Below are 14,309 nucleotides of genomic sequence, written 5' to 3' on the forward strand. Positions count from 1 at the left end.
GTGTGGAAGACCTGTATGTCACTGCTAAGCTGTGTGACCCCAGGCAGGTCTCCGAATCTCTCTGAGCTCTCCCCATGACAGGGAGCGGAGTAGCCAAGAGCAGGAAGTGATGAGCAGTGTGACAATAGGTGCTCCTTCTGGTCCTCTGTGCCCTCCCCTCCTGGCCACAGGGAGAACCAAGTGAGCTAAGTCAATGCACGCTTCACCAGGACCCAGGTTTGGGAAAGCAGTTCCCACAATGCACCTAGTGCCAACTCAAGCCAACCGCAGCCAGGCATTCCTTTGGGCTTGGGGCACTCCCTGGGAATGTGTAGGCCAGGGCTGCCGCTCCCAGGTTACTGAGCCACGGAGAAGAGGGGACGGGGAGAGGAAGGAGCCCACCTGAGCGACCCAGGCGCCACCCTCAGTGCTCTTCCGCCCACCCTGCCTTGGTACGCCCGGCTGTACCTTGGAGCTGGAAGGCACCCTGGGTACTGTTCTCTGGCTGCAGTTCTTCGTCATCCAGGGAGGACCAGGCACTCAGAGTGGCCTCCGTGATAGCAAACTGCTCAGCGACACCTGGCGGGCAGCAAGATCGGGCTCGGTGAACCCATGGGTGGGAAAGGGGCACTCTGCCTAAACGGGTTTCCCTCTCTACCCAGGTGAGGAAGGACGCCACCTAGCGCCCGCCCCATCCGCCATCCCGTGCTCAGACCCAGCTTCACTCCAGCAGACCTCGCCCACCTATGGCCTCCCTCCCTGCACCTGCCCCGCTCACCCGCAGCAAAGCGGGCCTCCCGCAGCTCGTCAGGCAGACAGCAGTAATGCTCGTCCTCTCCTGGGGACAGCTCCCAGCCTGACTGCTGGACGCTCCAGCCTTTCCATTCGATGAGATGGGCCACTCGGCCACGAGCCATGGCTGTGGGCTTTGTGATGTGGTCCTTGATGCTTTGTACCACCCCTGCGAGGAGGTCACGGATGGTTACCGGGTGACCAGATCAGCATAAACCCCATTTCAGGCCATCCCATGCTCTGTACCCCAACCACCCCTGATCTCTAAGCCTGCACCTGTCAGTTTCTGGTAACCATGACCAGGGGGAGCTTTGCCTCACAAGCCCCACACCCTGCCCTGTGCCCTCCCCAGCCTTGGCCCTACTTCACCTACATGTCTCGCCCATTCGTATCCCCCCCCCCGAACCTTCCCAATGTCTTATTGAATTTGAATCAGGTTTCCAAACCAGCCACTCCTTAGACTAGCCGTGGCCTTCAGTTCCTCTGGGACCCAGCACCCTCCACTCATGACCTGACAGTTCTGAGGGAGCTTCCCTGTGCTCCCTGCTCTGTGGAGTTAGACTCTGGGGTGGAGCACTCAGGGAATGCTCCCTGGAGGAAGTGGCCTGCAGTTGGGTTCTCAAGGTCTGTGGTGGTGGGAAAGAAGGGAGCCAGGCTGTTCCGCAGGTGTGACGGGGTTGATGGCACAGAAGAGCTGGCATAACACCAGTACAATCAAGGATGACGCACAGGGACAAGAGGCTGGCAGCCCCCCAGGGACCAGACTAGGGCTGGAGAGTCAAGGTGACAGCCCTGTGTTGTCTACACAGCAGTGGAGAGCCCCAGCCAGACATGGACCAGGGGAGAGGGAAGTTTGGTATGTTATTTGGAAATAGCATCCTAATTGAAAGATTAAAATTCAAGGGTGGAGATGGAAGGTAAGGGACAATTCAGGACCATTGCAGGGACCCAGCAAGAGGCAGGACAAGGCTAGATAGAAGGAGAAGGGCTTGGGGAGCGTAGGACCTGACTGGCTGAGTGTAGAAGGTAATGGAGAGGAAGTGGCAGGAACCGCTCATCATCGCTAATGGAGCCAGGGACAGATCTGGGCATCCCCAGGGTCCCTAAAGCCAGGCAGATACAAGGCCCCGGGGAATGCGAGTTCCAAGGACAGATGAGAAGTCCACAGGAACAAGGGGCCAGGGACATGGGAACGATGGAGATGAGAAGGAAGGGGAGACCTGCTCCCCCAATGGGGTGCTGGACTGCGGAGTTCTCTGGAGAGATGGTGTGTTTCTCAGACGCTTGGGGACAGGGCGAGGTGGATGGCAGGTGTGGCAGGTGGAGGGAGCTGCAGAGACAGGGGTGGAGGGGGGCGGCCGGGTCCTGTGGGAACCTGGAAGGATTGTGATGGGAGCCTGCAGTGTGAGGAGAAGCTGTAGGAGGCGCTGGTGGGCCAAGCGGCCTGGTTGTCGGCTGAGAGCCATCTGCAGCCAAGTACAACTGCGTGGGTCTTCCACCCCACTTGTGCGCCCGTCTCCTAGCCACCTTGGTGTGCTGCTCCTGGCTTGTTCCCATGCCTGCTTCAGAAAAACTATCACAGCTCTGGTGCGGCCTCATGCCCTTAAGGCGACACAGTACTCCTCATGGACAACTGAGGACTGAAGTCCAGACCCGTGGTCTTCAAGTGCCATTGATGCTCAGGTGACTGCGCTGCAGAACTCCCAGTGGGTCGAGGCAAGGAGAGAGCCACAGCTATAACCAAGTCTTCACTGAGCAGAACCCTCAGCTCCCCAGCTGCCTTCACACCCCAGGGGCCAGCCCAAGAGCAATTCCCCGGGGGCACAGGCCCCACCTCAGGCTCTGCTTCTAGGGAACGAGACCCAAGGTGATGCGGGAGACCACGCAGTCAGACACCCAAAAGCTGCACCTCCCTCCTCCCTCTGAGGCATCCCCAGGGCCTGAAAACCCAGCAAGCCAACTCCTGAGAGAGGAACCCAGCCTGAAATCTGGCAATTAGAAAATATTAACCCAGCGTGACTGTGACCCATTGCCTCCCCTCAGCACACGTCCAGGGAGGGCTGGAAAGGACTGTGGGGACCTACCCACAAGGGATGAGGTGGCCAGGGCAGCCACACTGTAGTTGCTGGGGCAGGCTCTAGAGTCGGATATGTAGACATTGGTGGTTTGGAAGCACCTCTGTAGAAAAGGAAGGGGTAGGAGGGAAGGGCAGTCAACCAGAGGACATTGTCCCCCTGCCCCCTGCAGACCACTGTTACCACCCACTCATCCGTGGGTGGCAGCCAGGGACCAGGCAGAGAAAGACAGGGAGATCCCATCCATTCCCTGGGCTGGCAGGACTGCGGGAGAGCAAGCACACTTACCTGCCACGGATCCCAACAGAAATCCATCTGCTTGTCCTGAAGCAAGAGGAGAAAGGGGACCAGTCTGGACTGGGGACGCTGTGACATGGCTAAGGCCTGAAGCCCCTGCCCGCTGTCCCCTAGCACTAAAAATAGTGGGACACAGTGGCCTTAGAAGGAGAAGGTGATAGGTACGGCCTAGACCAGAGTATACGTTCATTATTTCCTGATACCTGGAGACTAGGGAGTTCAAAAACCAATGACCTAGCTGGTATGGTGGCTCATGCCTCTAATCCCAGCATCAGGGAAGCAGAGGCAGGAGGATCTCTGTGAGTTCCAGGACAGCCAGCACAACATAGTGAAACCCTGTCTCAAAAAATGGAAAAACATCAAGAACAAAAAAATCAAATAATCATAATAATAACATTAATGATGAAACAAAAAAAAAATTTAAAAACAGCATCTTAAGGCTATAGAGATGGCTCAGTAGTTGAGAGCATGTGTTATTTTGCCATAGGAAATGGGTTCAGTTCCCAGCACCTACAAAGCAGTTCATAACCATCTGTACCTCTAGTCCAAGGGCATCCACTGCCCTCTTCTGGCGTCCACAGGTACTGCACACAAGCGGTGAACACAGACACATGAAATCAAACACTCATACACGTAAATGAAAAATAAATAAATCTTAAAACAAACAAAGTAAACTGGTAGGTTCAAGCCACATCCCTGGACGAGTATGGAAAGTATGCACTAGGACCCCTCACTACACCAGGACCCCTCATTATGCCAGGACCCCTTGCTACACCTTCCTGATCTATGTGGAGACCCCCTTACTTTTGCTCTTGAGTATCTGTTGCCAGCTGCTAAGCAGTCTGGACCGGCAGCAGAACCTACTGTCTGCAAGACTTGAGTTAATTTGGGCAGGAAGACCTCTGGGGTGGTATTGTGCTTTTTAAATAAGCCTGGCCCCATTCCTGGTGCCCAGCCCAAGGCAGACCCTCATCCAGCTGAATGCCAAGCCCCTGGTGCACCTATTGCTCAGGGAGAAACTAGGGTTGGCAAGGAAGAAAGGAACTGAGAATGGCTTCTGCTTGCCTTAGGGACAAAAAAGAGCAGCTGGAGCCAGGGCAGGCAGGAGGAGGGTGAGGAACGGCCAGTTACCTTGCCAGCATCGTGGTCCGGAACAAGGGCAGGCGGATGCTGGCTGGAGGTCAGATCCTGGTTCAGGAGGTCTGTGCCCTGGGGCCTGGGGCAGTCTTTCTGGGCACTTGTGAGCAGATCTGGAAATAAAGATAGCAGGAGAAATTTTTAAAAAACCTACTTAATCATAGTAATAGGGTAGTAATAGAAATGAGGGGTTTGGACCAAAAAGGAGGAGTTAAGCTATCCCTCTTTTATGTGTAAAGAAACTAGACAGCTGGGGCACATCTCTAATTGTAGCATTTGGGAGGCGGAGGCAGGCAGATCTCTGTGAGTATGAAGCCAGCCTGGACTACAGAGCAAGTTTCAGGACAGCCAGGCTATACAGAGAGATCCTGTCTCAAAGAACCAAGGCTTCATCTCTAAGTTAATAATTAAAATCAACGGATAAGTATAAAGCTTCTGATTCCTCCTTTTCTTCTTCCTCCATCTTTGAGACAGAGGCTTTCTATGTAGCCCAGGCTATCTCTGAACTTCCTGCCCCAGCCTGCCAAGCAGGTGGCACTTACAGATCTGTGCCAATGTGCCCGCTATTGTACTTATTTTTACTTTATGACTTTTTGAGATAGGGTCTCATCATGGAGCCCTGGCTTTCTATATAGACCAGGCTGGCCTCAAACTCATAGAGACACTCCTGCCTCTGCCTCTTGAATTCACCACCACTACCAGTCCAGCCCTCGGGAGGCAGAGGCAGGAGGATCTCTGTGAGTTTGAAGTCAGTTTGGTCTACAGAGCTACTTCCGGGACAGCAAGGGCTACACAGAGAAACCCTGTCACAAAGCTTGGCTATAAAGAAAAAAAAATTAACGTTTTTTTACTCTTTTGTAATAGCACTTAGATTAATATACAAACACATACTACAACTATACAAAGATGTTTTCATTTTTACTTTGAAACTAGGCGTTTGTGTGAGTGTGTGTGTGAGAGAGAGAGAGCATGTGTGTATGTGTGTGTAAGAGAGAGAGAACGTGTGCATGTGTGTGTGTGGTGTGCATATGTGTAGGCTAGGACAACCTTGGGAGATGTTCCTCAGGCACTATTACTTATCTATTTATTTATGTATGCATTTATTTATTTATCTATCTATCTATTTACTTTTGAGGCAAAGGCTCTCATTAGACTGGAAGTGGCCACATAGACCAGGCCACCTAGCCAGGGATCCTCCAGCTGCCTCTGTGCCAAAGCGCTGGCACTGCACATGCAGGCTACCATGCCTGGCCTCCTAATGTGGATTTGGGAATGAAATGTAGGCAGGTCCCCGACTGAATGATCTCCCCACCCCAACTTCATTTATCTGATGGGCCGCAGCAGCCCCAGCTCCTGCCACAAGGCCCAGCACAGAGCAGGATCTCACTGGGGGCTTCACAAAGGAGAAAAGCGAGGCGTTCAGACATCAACACAACAAGGAAAAGCCACCGTTAGCGAGAACGGTGTTCTGTCAAACACTGGGTTCTTTCTCCAGCCACACTCCACTACAGACCCCAACAGGTTAGGCCGGAAAGGGGTCCCAACAGAGGAAGCACCACAGAGCTCACACCACAGGCAACAGCCAGCCCAGCTGGAGGGAGTACAAGCCTGAGTTCAAGGTGAAAGTTTCCAGCCAAATTACTTTCCGAAAGAGGCCAAAGGATCTGGGACCTGCCCCAAGGCTGGAACGCATGGGCCAAGGCAGGGAGCCTGGAACCCGGCTGTCTGGACATCATAGGAGAGGAAGGCAAGGTGACAGTCAATGTCCTCTCCTGCCCCAAAGTGACCCAGACATAAGGAGGGCAGGGCACAGAAGACAGCGTGGGTTCTGAGAATGAGGGCTGCGCCATGTGCTTGGACTCTATAGTCCGCTGTGTGACCCCAAGTCAGTGTTGCTTTTCTCTGGGCTCCGGTACCCCCATCTCAATGGCAGGGCAGGGCCCACATCCTTCAGTGGTCATGGTTTGTTTTTAATTTATTCGCTGCTTACATGGTTATCCATTTATCTGATGATCTCCAGCTGGAGATCAAAACCGGGGCCTGGTGCATGCTGGGAAGCGGTCTCCCACTGAACTACATTTATATCCTCAGCTGTCTTTTCACTGGGTCTATTTAAAAAATAACAAAATAAGTATTGAATAGAACAGAATGGAGATCATCAGGACCAGAGGCAGCCTGAGATTCATTCAGTCTTGTGTCATGGAGCTTGTGTGTGTGTGTGTGTGTGTGTGTGTGTGTGTGTGTGAGAGAGAGAGAGAGAGAGAGAGAGAGAGAGAGAGAGAGAGAGAGAGAATTCTCACAGGTGAGAATTTTCTAGATATACACACTGGGTCAAAATGCAAAATGTATTTATTTCTTCCTACAGGTCTGCCTTAGTTACTTTTCTATTGTGATGCTGAGATACCATGACTAAGACAACTTGGCAAGCAGATACAGCACTGAAACCATGGCTGAGAGCTCACATCCCGATCCACGAGCACAAAGCAGAGACAGCTAACTGGGAAAGCAGGGGCTTTTGAGACATCAAAGCCCATCCCCAGTGACACACCTCCTCCAACAAGGCCACACCCCCGATCCTTCCCAAACAGTTCCACTAACTAGGGACCAAGGGTTCAAATATATGGGGCCATGCTCATTCACCACAGGGTCCAAAAATATCCATTTGAAAGCTCAACCAGCAAGATGTCTCTGTGGTTTAAAGGTGCCTGATGCCAAGCCCACTGATCTGGCTTCCATCCCTGGGAGGCATCAGTGACAAGAGAGATCTGATTCCCAGTTGGTCTAAGACTATCACACATGTAATGTCATATGCACACTGCCACACACGAACACATAACAAACAAGCAAACATAAAAAAGAAAAAACTTAGGGGCTGGAGAAATGGCCTAGTATTAAAGAGCCCTGACTGCTCTCCCAGAGGACCTGGGTTCGATTCCCAGCCCCCACATGGCAATTCACAACTGTCTCTAACTCCAGTTCCCATGGATCTCATGTCCTTCCCTGGCCTCTATGGGCACTAGAAATATACATGATGCAGGCAAAACACATATGAAATAATTTTTTTCAAATTAATTTTTTTTTGTTTGTTTGAAATCTGTGACTAGGCATGGTGACGCATGCTTGTGATCCCAGCACTGTAGGCTGAGGCAGGAGAACTGGGAGTTGGAAGCCAGTCTGGAATATATGGTATGTTCCAAGTCAGTCTAGAATACACAGCAACAAACTGAGCACGCAATACACACCGTAGACACCACACACACATACTACATACACACACAGAGACATACCACACACACCTATGCACTATAGACATACTCACAGCATACACACATACCATGCACACATACCATACACATGCACACCACACGTGCACACACACCACACACACACCCCAAACAACAAAAAGTTAAGAGACACTTTGAGTGTTCTGGAGTTCTGCATGTCATGCAAAGTCAGAGTCCGTCTAACTACAGGGTGGTGCTGTGTTCCTGGTTGGGTGCTGGGATGCTTCTGGACTCCCTGAACTGAAGCCCTGAGCCTTCCAGCTACAGAACAGGGAGTGAAAAGGATGAGAAGGGGAACCCAGGACAGCAGTGACACCAGATATTTTCTGGGGTGGTGGTGGGGATGGTAACCCCTGGCTCCAGTTCCTCCCCTGCCTGCCTGACTCCCATCCCATCTGGGACCCAGATGCCCCTACCAAAGTCTCCTCCCTCTGAAGACTTTAGTCCCATGATGTCATGGGCTGGTTGCCACAGAGACGTCAGGTAATGAACCAGCCCAGGGTGAAATCACAGGCTGCTCTTAGCCCAGCAGGGACCTGGCCACATCATGGCCTTGGTGACTGGAAAAACACACTGCCATGCAGGGTGGGGCAGAGGGAAGCCCAGAGGACCTCTAATGCTTGCCTGCTTTTTTGGGTGCCTCTCCCAAGGAGTCGTGTGGTGACACCCCCTCTCTTTTTTTTTTTTTTTTTTTTTTTTTTTTTTTTTATTTATTTATTATGTATACAATATTCTGTCTGTGTGTATGCCTTCAGGCCAGAAGAGGGCACCAGACCTCATTTCAGATGGTTGTGAGCCACCATGTGGTTGCTGGGAATTGAACTCAGGACCTTTGGAAGAGCAGGCAGTGCTCTTAACCTCTGAGCCATCTCTCCAGCCCCGACACCCCCTCTCTTTCACAGTGTACACCCTACTCCTTTCCCCCCAAGGTCTGAGTCCCTTTCTTGGACCTACTCCCTCCCTCACCTCCTCAGGCTAGGGAGGGACAATCCTCTTGTTGCCATGGCAACCTGAAGACCATTTTGATCCTTCCAGAAAGGGCGTCATCTAGAGATCCCCTCCATCCCTCTGCTTGACAGAGGTGTTTCTGCCTTTTCTACCAAAGCTCCCAATGAGGATGTCAGCTTAACCACCCAGACAGTTCTTCATAATGTCTAGCCTAAACTCTTCACGATGTGGCGCTCCTGCTACCAGCCTGGGTGAACCTGACGACCAGCCCCACGCCTCCCATCCCCCAGACTTCTCTCATTTGCTTTAGAGCTGTCTGGAGCTTACAGCTACTCATTAGGGCCCCGTGTCCCAGCCCATTAGTCACTGTGGTTGCCACCTGCACCCGGAGTGTTTCTTAGGAGCGAGAGAATGAGCTTGCAGCCGCTCGGGAGATCACGCAGATGGAGTGAAGAGGACTCTTTCCCAGCAGCACCGAGACGGCGAACAACAAGTGAGCAGCAGCCTGGGTGCAAAGCCCCTGGTGCCGCCTCCTTTAATGGACGCGCCAGGTGGTCCCTCCTACTGTGATATATCAGCTGTCCTTTGCGCTGTACACAAGCAGCCTTGAGCTTATTCCTCTGGGCCATAGCCATGTGTTCCCCATGTACACCCACTTCTCACCCGTGTGTGCAGAGCGCTACCGCAGGAGGCTACCGCTGTGCCTGGACTCCCTCTGAGGAGTTGCTCGCTCTGTCCCACAATTTGTCTTTCTGGACAGTGGGACTCCTGTGTCCTGTTCCTGAGCTGGTGTTTGCCCTGGGGACCCTCTGAACCCTACAGAGGGAGACCAAAGACTGAGTTATTGGTGTCTCTGCCTGGTGAGTCCCTGCCAGGAGAGCAGGCCCTTGGCAGAGGCCCATTCTCCAATGTCTTCCCGAACCACCTGGGCCAGGATTGTTCCATAATCCTCTGGTTGGCTGAGCTCAGAGGGATCCCTTTCCATCCCCAACCAAGGGCTTTCACCCACCCCAGCTCCTCATTCACTCTGCCCTCCTGGGGCCCAGCGTACTCCAGTCGTACCAACGCCAGGCACACTGCCAGGCTGGCCTGAGCTGACGAGATGACTCTCTTGGGGAAGCAGCCCGGCCTGCGAGGATACACTGCCTATTTATTAAGCATGCGCTCCGGGTCAGGCGCCATGGTGATTCCTCACCTAGGATTTCGCTTTGAACTCTGCAAAGTGGGTAGCTGCGTGCCCACCTGACAGATGGGAAAATTAAGCCTCGGAGGGTGTGCATGGCATATCCAAGGCACCAGGTAGTAAGTGGCAAGGATGAGGTGCAGACCTAGGGGCAGTATGGGTAGTGCTAATCTCCACAAAGGGACCTGCAATCATTTTTTTCTGTGGTGTGTGTGTGTGTGTGTGCGCGCGCGTGTGTGCACACACACTGCTTTCCCTCACTAGACTTCTTTGAACACAAAACTGTGTTCCTCCCCTCAGACTGAACTTCATTGACTCTTTCCTTATTCTACCACAGAGCTCACTGCAGTGTTGCTCCCAGCAGGGGCTCTGGCAGGGCCCCCACAGGACCTCAGACTTCTAGACATAATCAGACATTTGATTCTTCAGAAGGAAGTCCTCAGTGGCCAGTGTCTGCTCTCATAAGAACCAATACACTGGACACTGGAGACCCCCAGCGCAGGCCGGGAGGCTGGCTGACTAGCTGGAGGAGAGGCCTGAGATGAGAGGGGTAGATAGAGAAGCTGTGGAGCCAGGAGGCATAGGTGGGCACAGAGGGACCCCGAGATAGAGAGGGGTAGATGTTGACGCCCTGTGTGTCCCGCACTGTCTGCCCCTGACAGTGCCAGGAAAACCTAACCAGACGTGAGGCCTCTGAGCTATCCCAGAAATTGGTTCTGGACTTCTGGCCATGTGCCAACAGCTTTGGGTGAGAGCAAGGAGTCAAAAAATCAAAGGGCAGGGGCTCCTTGCTCAGCACTGGGGCCCATAGACCTGAGTCATAGATGTGAGTCTGCCTCTCTGTGCTGCCAGGTGGGGGACCTGAGTGCGGTCTCGCTCCACTCTGAACCCACTTCCCCGCGAGGTTCAAGGAGAACTAACTGGGTCAGGAGAGCCAAGACCAGGCTCAGTGCGGCTCAGGATAAGCATCCAAGGAGTGGCAGCTTAAAAAAAGATGAACCAGCCAGGCGGTGGTGGCGCACGCCTTTAATCCCAGCACTTGGAAGGCAGAGGGAGGTGGACCTCTGTGAGTTCGTGGCCAGCCTGGTCTACCAAGAGAAATTCAAGACAGCCAGGACTGTTACACAGAGAAACACTGTCTCTAAAAACAAACAACAAACAACAACAACAACAAAAATAGATGAAACAAACAAAAACAGATGAACCCGAGACTCTGGTTGTAGCTCAGCTGGTGGAGTGCTGGCCTAGCATGCATGGAATCCTGGGTTCAGTCCCTCAGCATCACATGCATGATGCATGGTGGTTCAGCCTATAATCCTAGCACTTAAGAGGTAGAGGCAAGAAGGATCGGGAGTTCAAGGTCATCCTCACTAACAGCAAGTCCAAGGTTAGCCTGGGCTACTGGAAATCCTATCTAAACAAACAAACAAAAAGACAAAACAGAGCAGATGTAGTAGCTCAAACACGAAACTCTAGCTTTTGGGAGCTGGAAGCAGGAGGATGACCTTGAGTTCAATGCCAGCCAAGACTATAGAATAAGAGCCTGTCTCAAAACTAAATAAGTAACCAGGACAGGCTCCAAAAAGCTACAGAGAAACCCTGTTTCAAACAACCAAAATAAATAAATTACTTAATAAATAAATAAAAGTTTAAGAAATAGACAGGAATACAAAGTAGCTCTGAGATGCAGTGTGTGAGGCCAGTATCCCCCTGCCTCAACACAAATGCCTGGCACCTGCTGCTTCCTCGGAGGCAGGAGGGGTCCCTATCCCACAAAGCTGATACACCAGCTCCACGCGAGAAATGGCTATTGAGTGTTGATGGTGACTGGACCGTGGGGAGGAGGGCTGAGACCCTCTCCCATCCAGTCCTATGTTCCCACCTTAATACGATTCCCACTCAACTTGAGACCACACAGTTGGGAACAGTGGAGCAGGGACTGCAGGCTGGAAACTCCTGATCCCCCAGCTCAGTGGCAGAAGCTAACTGCTGGGTAGGGTGGATCTCTCAGGTGTAGCCTGGACCTGGAGTAGGGGGAACTGGGTAGCCCCAGTTGGTTGCAGGCTCCAGGCTCTGTGAGACATCAAAGTTCATGACCCCTGACCTCCACTTCAGGCTCTGAACACGGCCCATGCAAACCCTTGGCAGGCGGGGACAGTGGTCAACCACTGGTCCAGGGGTGCAGAGGTAGGGACTCAGGAGCCCAGCAAAACCTGAGGTGATATCACCACAAGGCTGAGGATGCTGAAGCTGAGGCTGAGGACCTGCCCCTGAAGTGAGAGAATCTCCAGGCCTGCCTTTATTGTTTCTTGGTTTATGCCCCTGGGAAACTCACTTTGTAGACCAGGCTGGCCTTGAACTCACAGAGATCCACCAGCCTCTGCCTCCCGAGTGCTGGGATTAAAGGTGTGCGCCACCACTGCCCAGCTCATACCTCTCACTTCCAAGCTGCTGGAGTGCATGTTGAGACTGTCAGGCTCTGTCATCTCAGGATGAGGAGAGGGTTAGAAAATGCAGCCTGATCTGGGGGTGGCACTCAAGGAGGCAAGAGGAAAGGTCGGAGAGTCTCTCAGTCAGTATGACCTCAACTGCCCTGGCAGGGGAGTCGTAGAGGAAGCATGGGAAATGGAGGACCCAGGTCTCAGTCTCACAGTGTGACCTTGGCAGGCATCCCTGCAGTCTAGTCTCTGTCCTGTGGACCCTGGGCTCACCAGACAGTGCACTCAGGGCTGGGACCCCACAGCTGCGAGCCAAGGGATGGAGAAGGAACCTAGTCACTAAGGAAACATCCAGATACCTAACTCCTGGAACTGCCTTCATGGGTGACTACCCAGAGTCTCGAGGGTTTCTGGGAATGGCTCACACCTTTCCTTACCCTCTGCTTCAGAGGCCAGGTGCATGCTGGGCTCCTCGGGTCTCACGGGACCACAGTGACTGACACCCAGTAGGTAGCCCTGTGACCATCAATCAGCTTGAACCAACTTGATACAGGACCCCACTGCTGACACCTTCCAGGGACACCCTGAGTCACTTCCCTGAATACTCTTCCTTGAATTCGGAGCAGAACTCCCTCAGAGTCCAGAGGATGGATTTTTCAACATTCTCCAGACCAAGATTCCCCTCGAGGGCCTGCCCAGCCCCACTCCAAGGCCAGCTGACCCTTCTCTGCCTGAAGTGGCCAGTGGAATCTTCAAAGACCTTGGGTAAGGAGCCCTGGTCTCTAGGCTCTTACTCCCAGCCCAGCCCTGCTCCCACAGAGGGTAAGAGTCCTAAGGGGGTGAGGCCAATAACCCAACCTTTTTTTTTGGGGGGGGTTGTTTTGACACAAGGTCTCATATAGCCCAGATTGGCCACAAACTGTCTATGCTGTGGATGCTGGCCTTGAACTCTTGATCTTACACCTCCTGAGTAATGAGATTACTGGCATGCCCTGACACCTCCCAAACTCTTCTAAAATATTACTCCAAAGACAGGCATGCCCATCCCCCAGCCTCCATGAAAGACCCTACACCCCCCATTCACAGTCAGGTGCCCCACCCCTTCCAGAGGAGGGACAGTCACTCACTCCCCTTCCCTGGAATCACCTTGGGGATGACCAAGGTGCCAGGTCAGAGACAAAGGCCCAAGGGTTACTGGGAACATCAGCTGTCCTCTGTCCTCTCCTGTCCCTTGAGCAGGGATGGGGGTGGGGATGGAGTTAGGGATGAGGGTGGGGTAAAGCCAACCTCGATAACCTGTTCATCCCTGCTGACCCCTTCCTGCCAGGGAGTTTCTAGGGTTGAAGACGGGGACGGGGACGGGTGAGGGAAAGGGACCCCGGGCTAGAAAGGCCTGCATCTTGGGGAGCAGGAACGAGGTCTGCCTGTCTTCCTGGAGCTCAGTGGCCCATAAGAGAACCAGAAAGAACCGGAAGCCATCCTCCCCTCCCAAGCACACTGCGGGAGGCGTGTGGCTGCAGAAGAAAGCATGGCACCGGGACCTTGCTTCATGCCACCTGCCGGGTGCCGAGTGGGGCGTGGGGTAACAAGACCTCCACCGGCTCTGCAAGCTGCCCGCTCTCCTCCCGAGCCCTGTCCCAATGGAGCACCGCGTCCCCTGGGGTGCGGTGGTCCGTGAAGGGCGGACACCCACCCTAGGCTTCCCCGGGGCCGCGCGCTGGTGCCTCCGCCCCTCGCCGCGTCCCGGACCGCCGGGTCCTCACCTCGCGACACGCAGGAGCCCATCACGGGGCGGCGGGGCCGGGCCACTGCGCCCGGGGTGCGGCGGGCGGCCGCGCGCTCATGTCTCCGCGGGCCGGGGCTGCTCGGCTCGGCCTCCGCTAGCGCCTGAGTCGTCGTCCCCGCTGCCGCGTCCCGATCGCCTCGCGCGGCGCCCGCAGCTGACAGGACCGGGCAACGCCGCGGCGGGCGGGGGAGACCCAGGGAGCGCAGAGGGTGGAGGGGGCGGTGCTGGAGTGCGCCCCGCCCCCTCCGTGCCCGTGCACCTGTTGCCGCAGCCCGGGGTAACCTGGACTCAGCCCTATGAGAAAAGACTGAGCCTCAGTTCTGAGTAGCACCTGCTGTCTGGAGTTCAAGGTCAGGGGAGAGGGCTGGGAGGGGGGGAATTCTGCAAGAA

General features: G+C 53.9%; 1 protein-coding gene across 1 annotated transcript in view; it reads right to left on the reverse strand.

Moving 5' to 3' along the window:
• Nucleotides 1–14,048, reverse strand: part of Fam131c (family with sequence similarity 131 member C) — a 15,620-nt gene extending 1,572 nt beyond the window's left edge. Inside the window, exons 1-6 of the mRNA XM_057784089.1 lie at nt 13,897–14,048; nt 4,275–4,393; nt 3,135–3,170; nt 2,856–2,949; nt 758–940; nt 448–558 (exon numbers count right to left, since the gene is read on the reverse strand). Coding sequence (XP_057640072.1) covers nt 448–558; nt 758–940; nt 2,856–2,949; nt 3,135–3,170; nt 4,275–4,393; nt 13,897–13,918 — 565 coding nt within the window. The 5' untranslated portion in view covers nt 13,919–14,048. The remainder of the gene's footprint in view (nt 1–447; nt 559–757; nt 941–2,855; nt 2,950–3,134; nt 3,171–4,274; nt 4,394–13,896) is intronic.
• Between the last annotated feature and the right edge of the window lie 261 nt (nt 14,049–14,309).

The sequence above is a fragment of the Chionomys nivalis genome, chromosome 11 (assembly GCF_950005125.1).
Source record: "Chionomys nivalis chromosome 11, mChiNiv1.1, whole genome shotgun sequence".
Lineage (NCBI taxonomy): Eukaryota > Metazoa > Chordata > Mammalia > Rodentia > Cricetidae > Chionomys > Chionomys nivalis.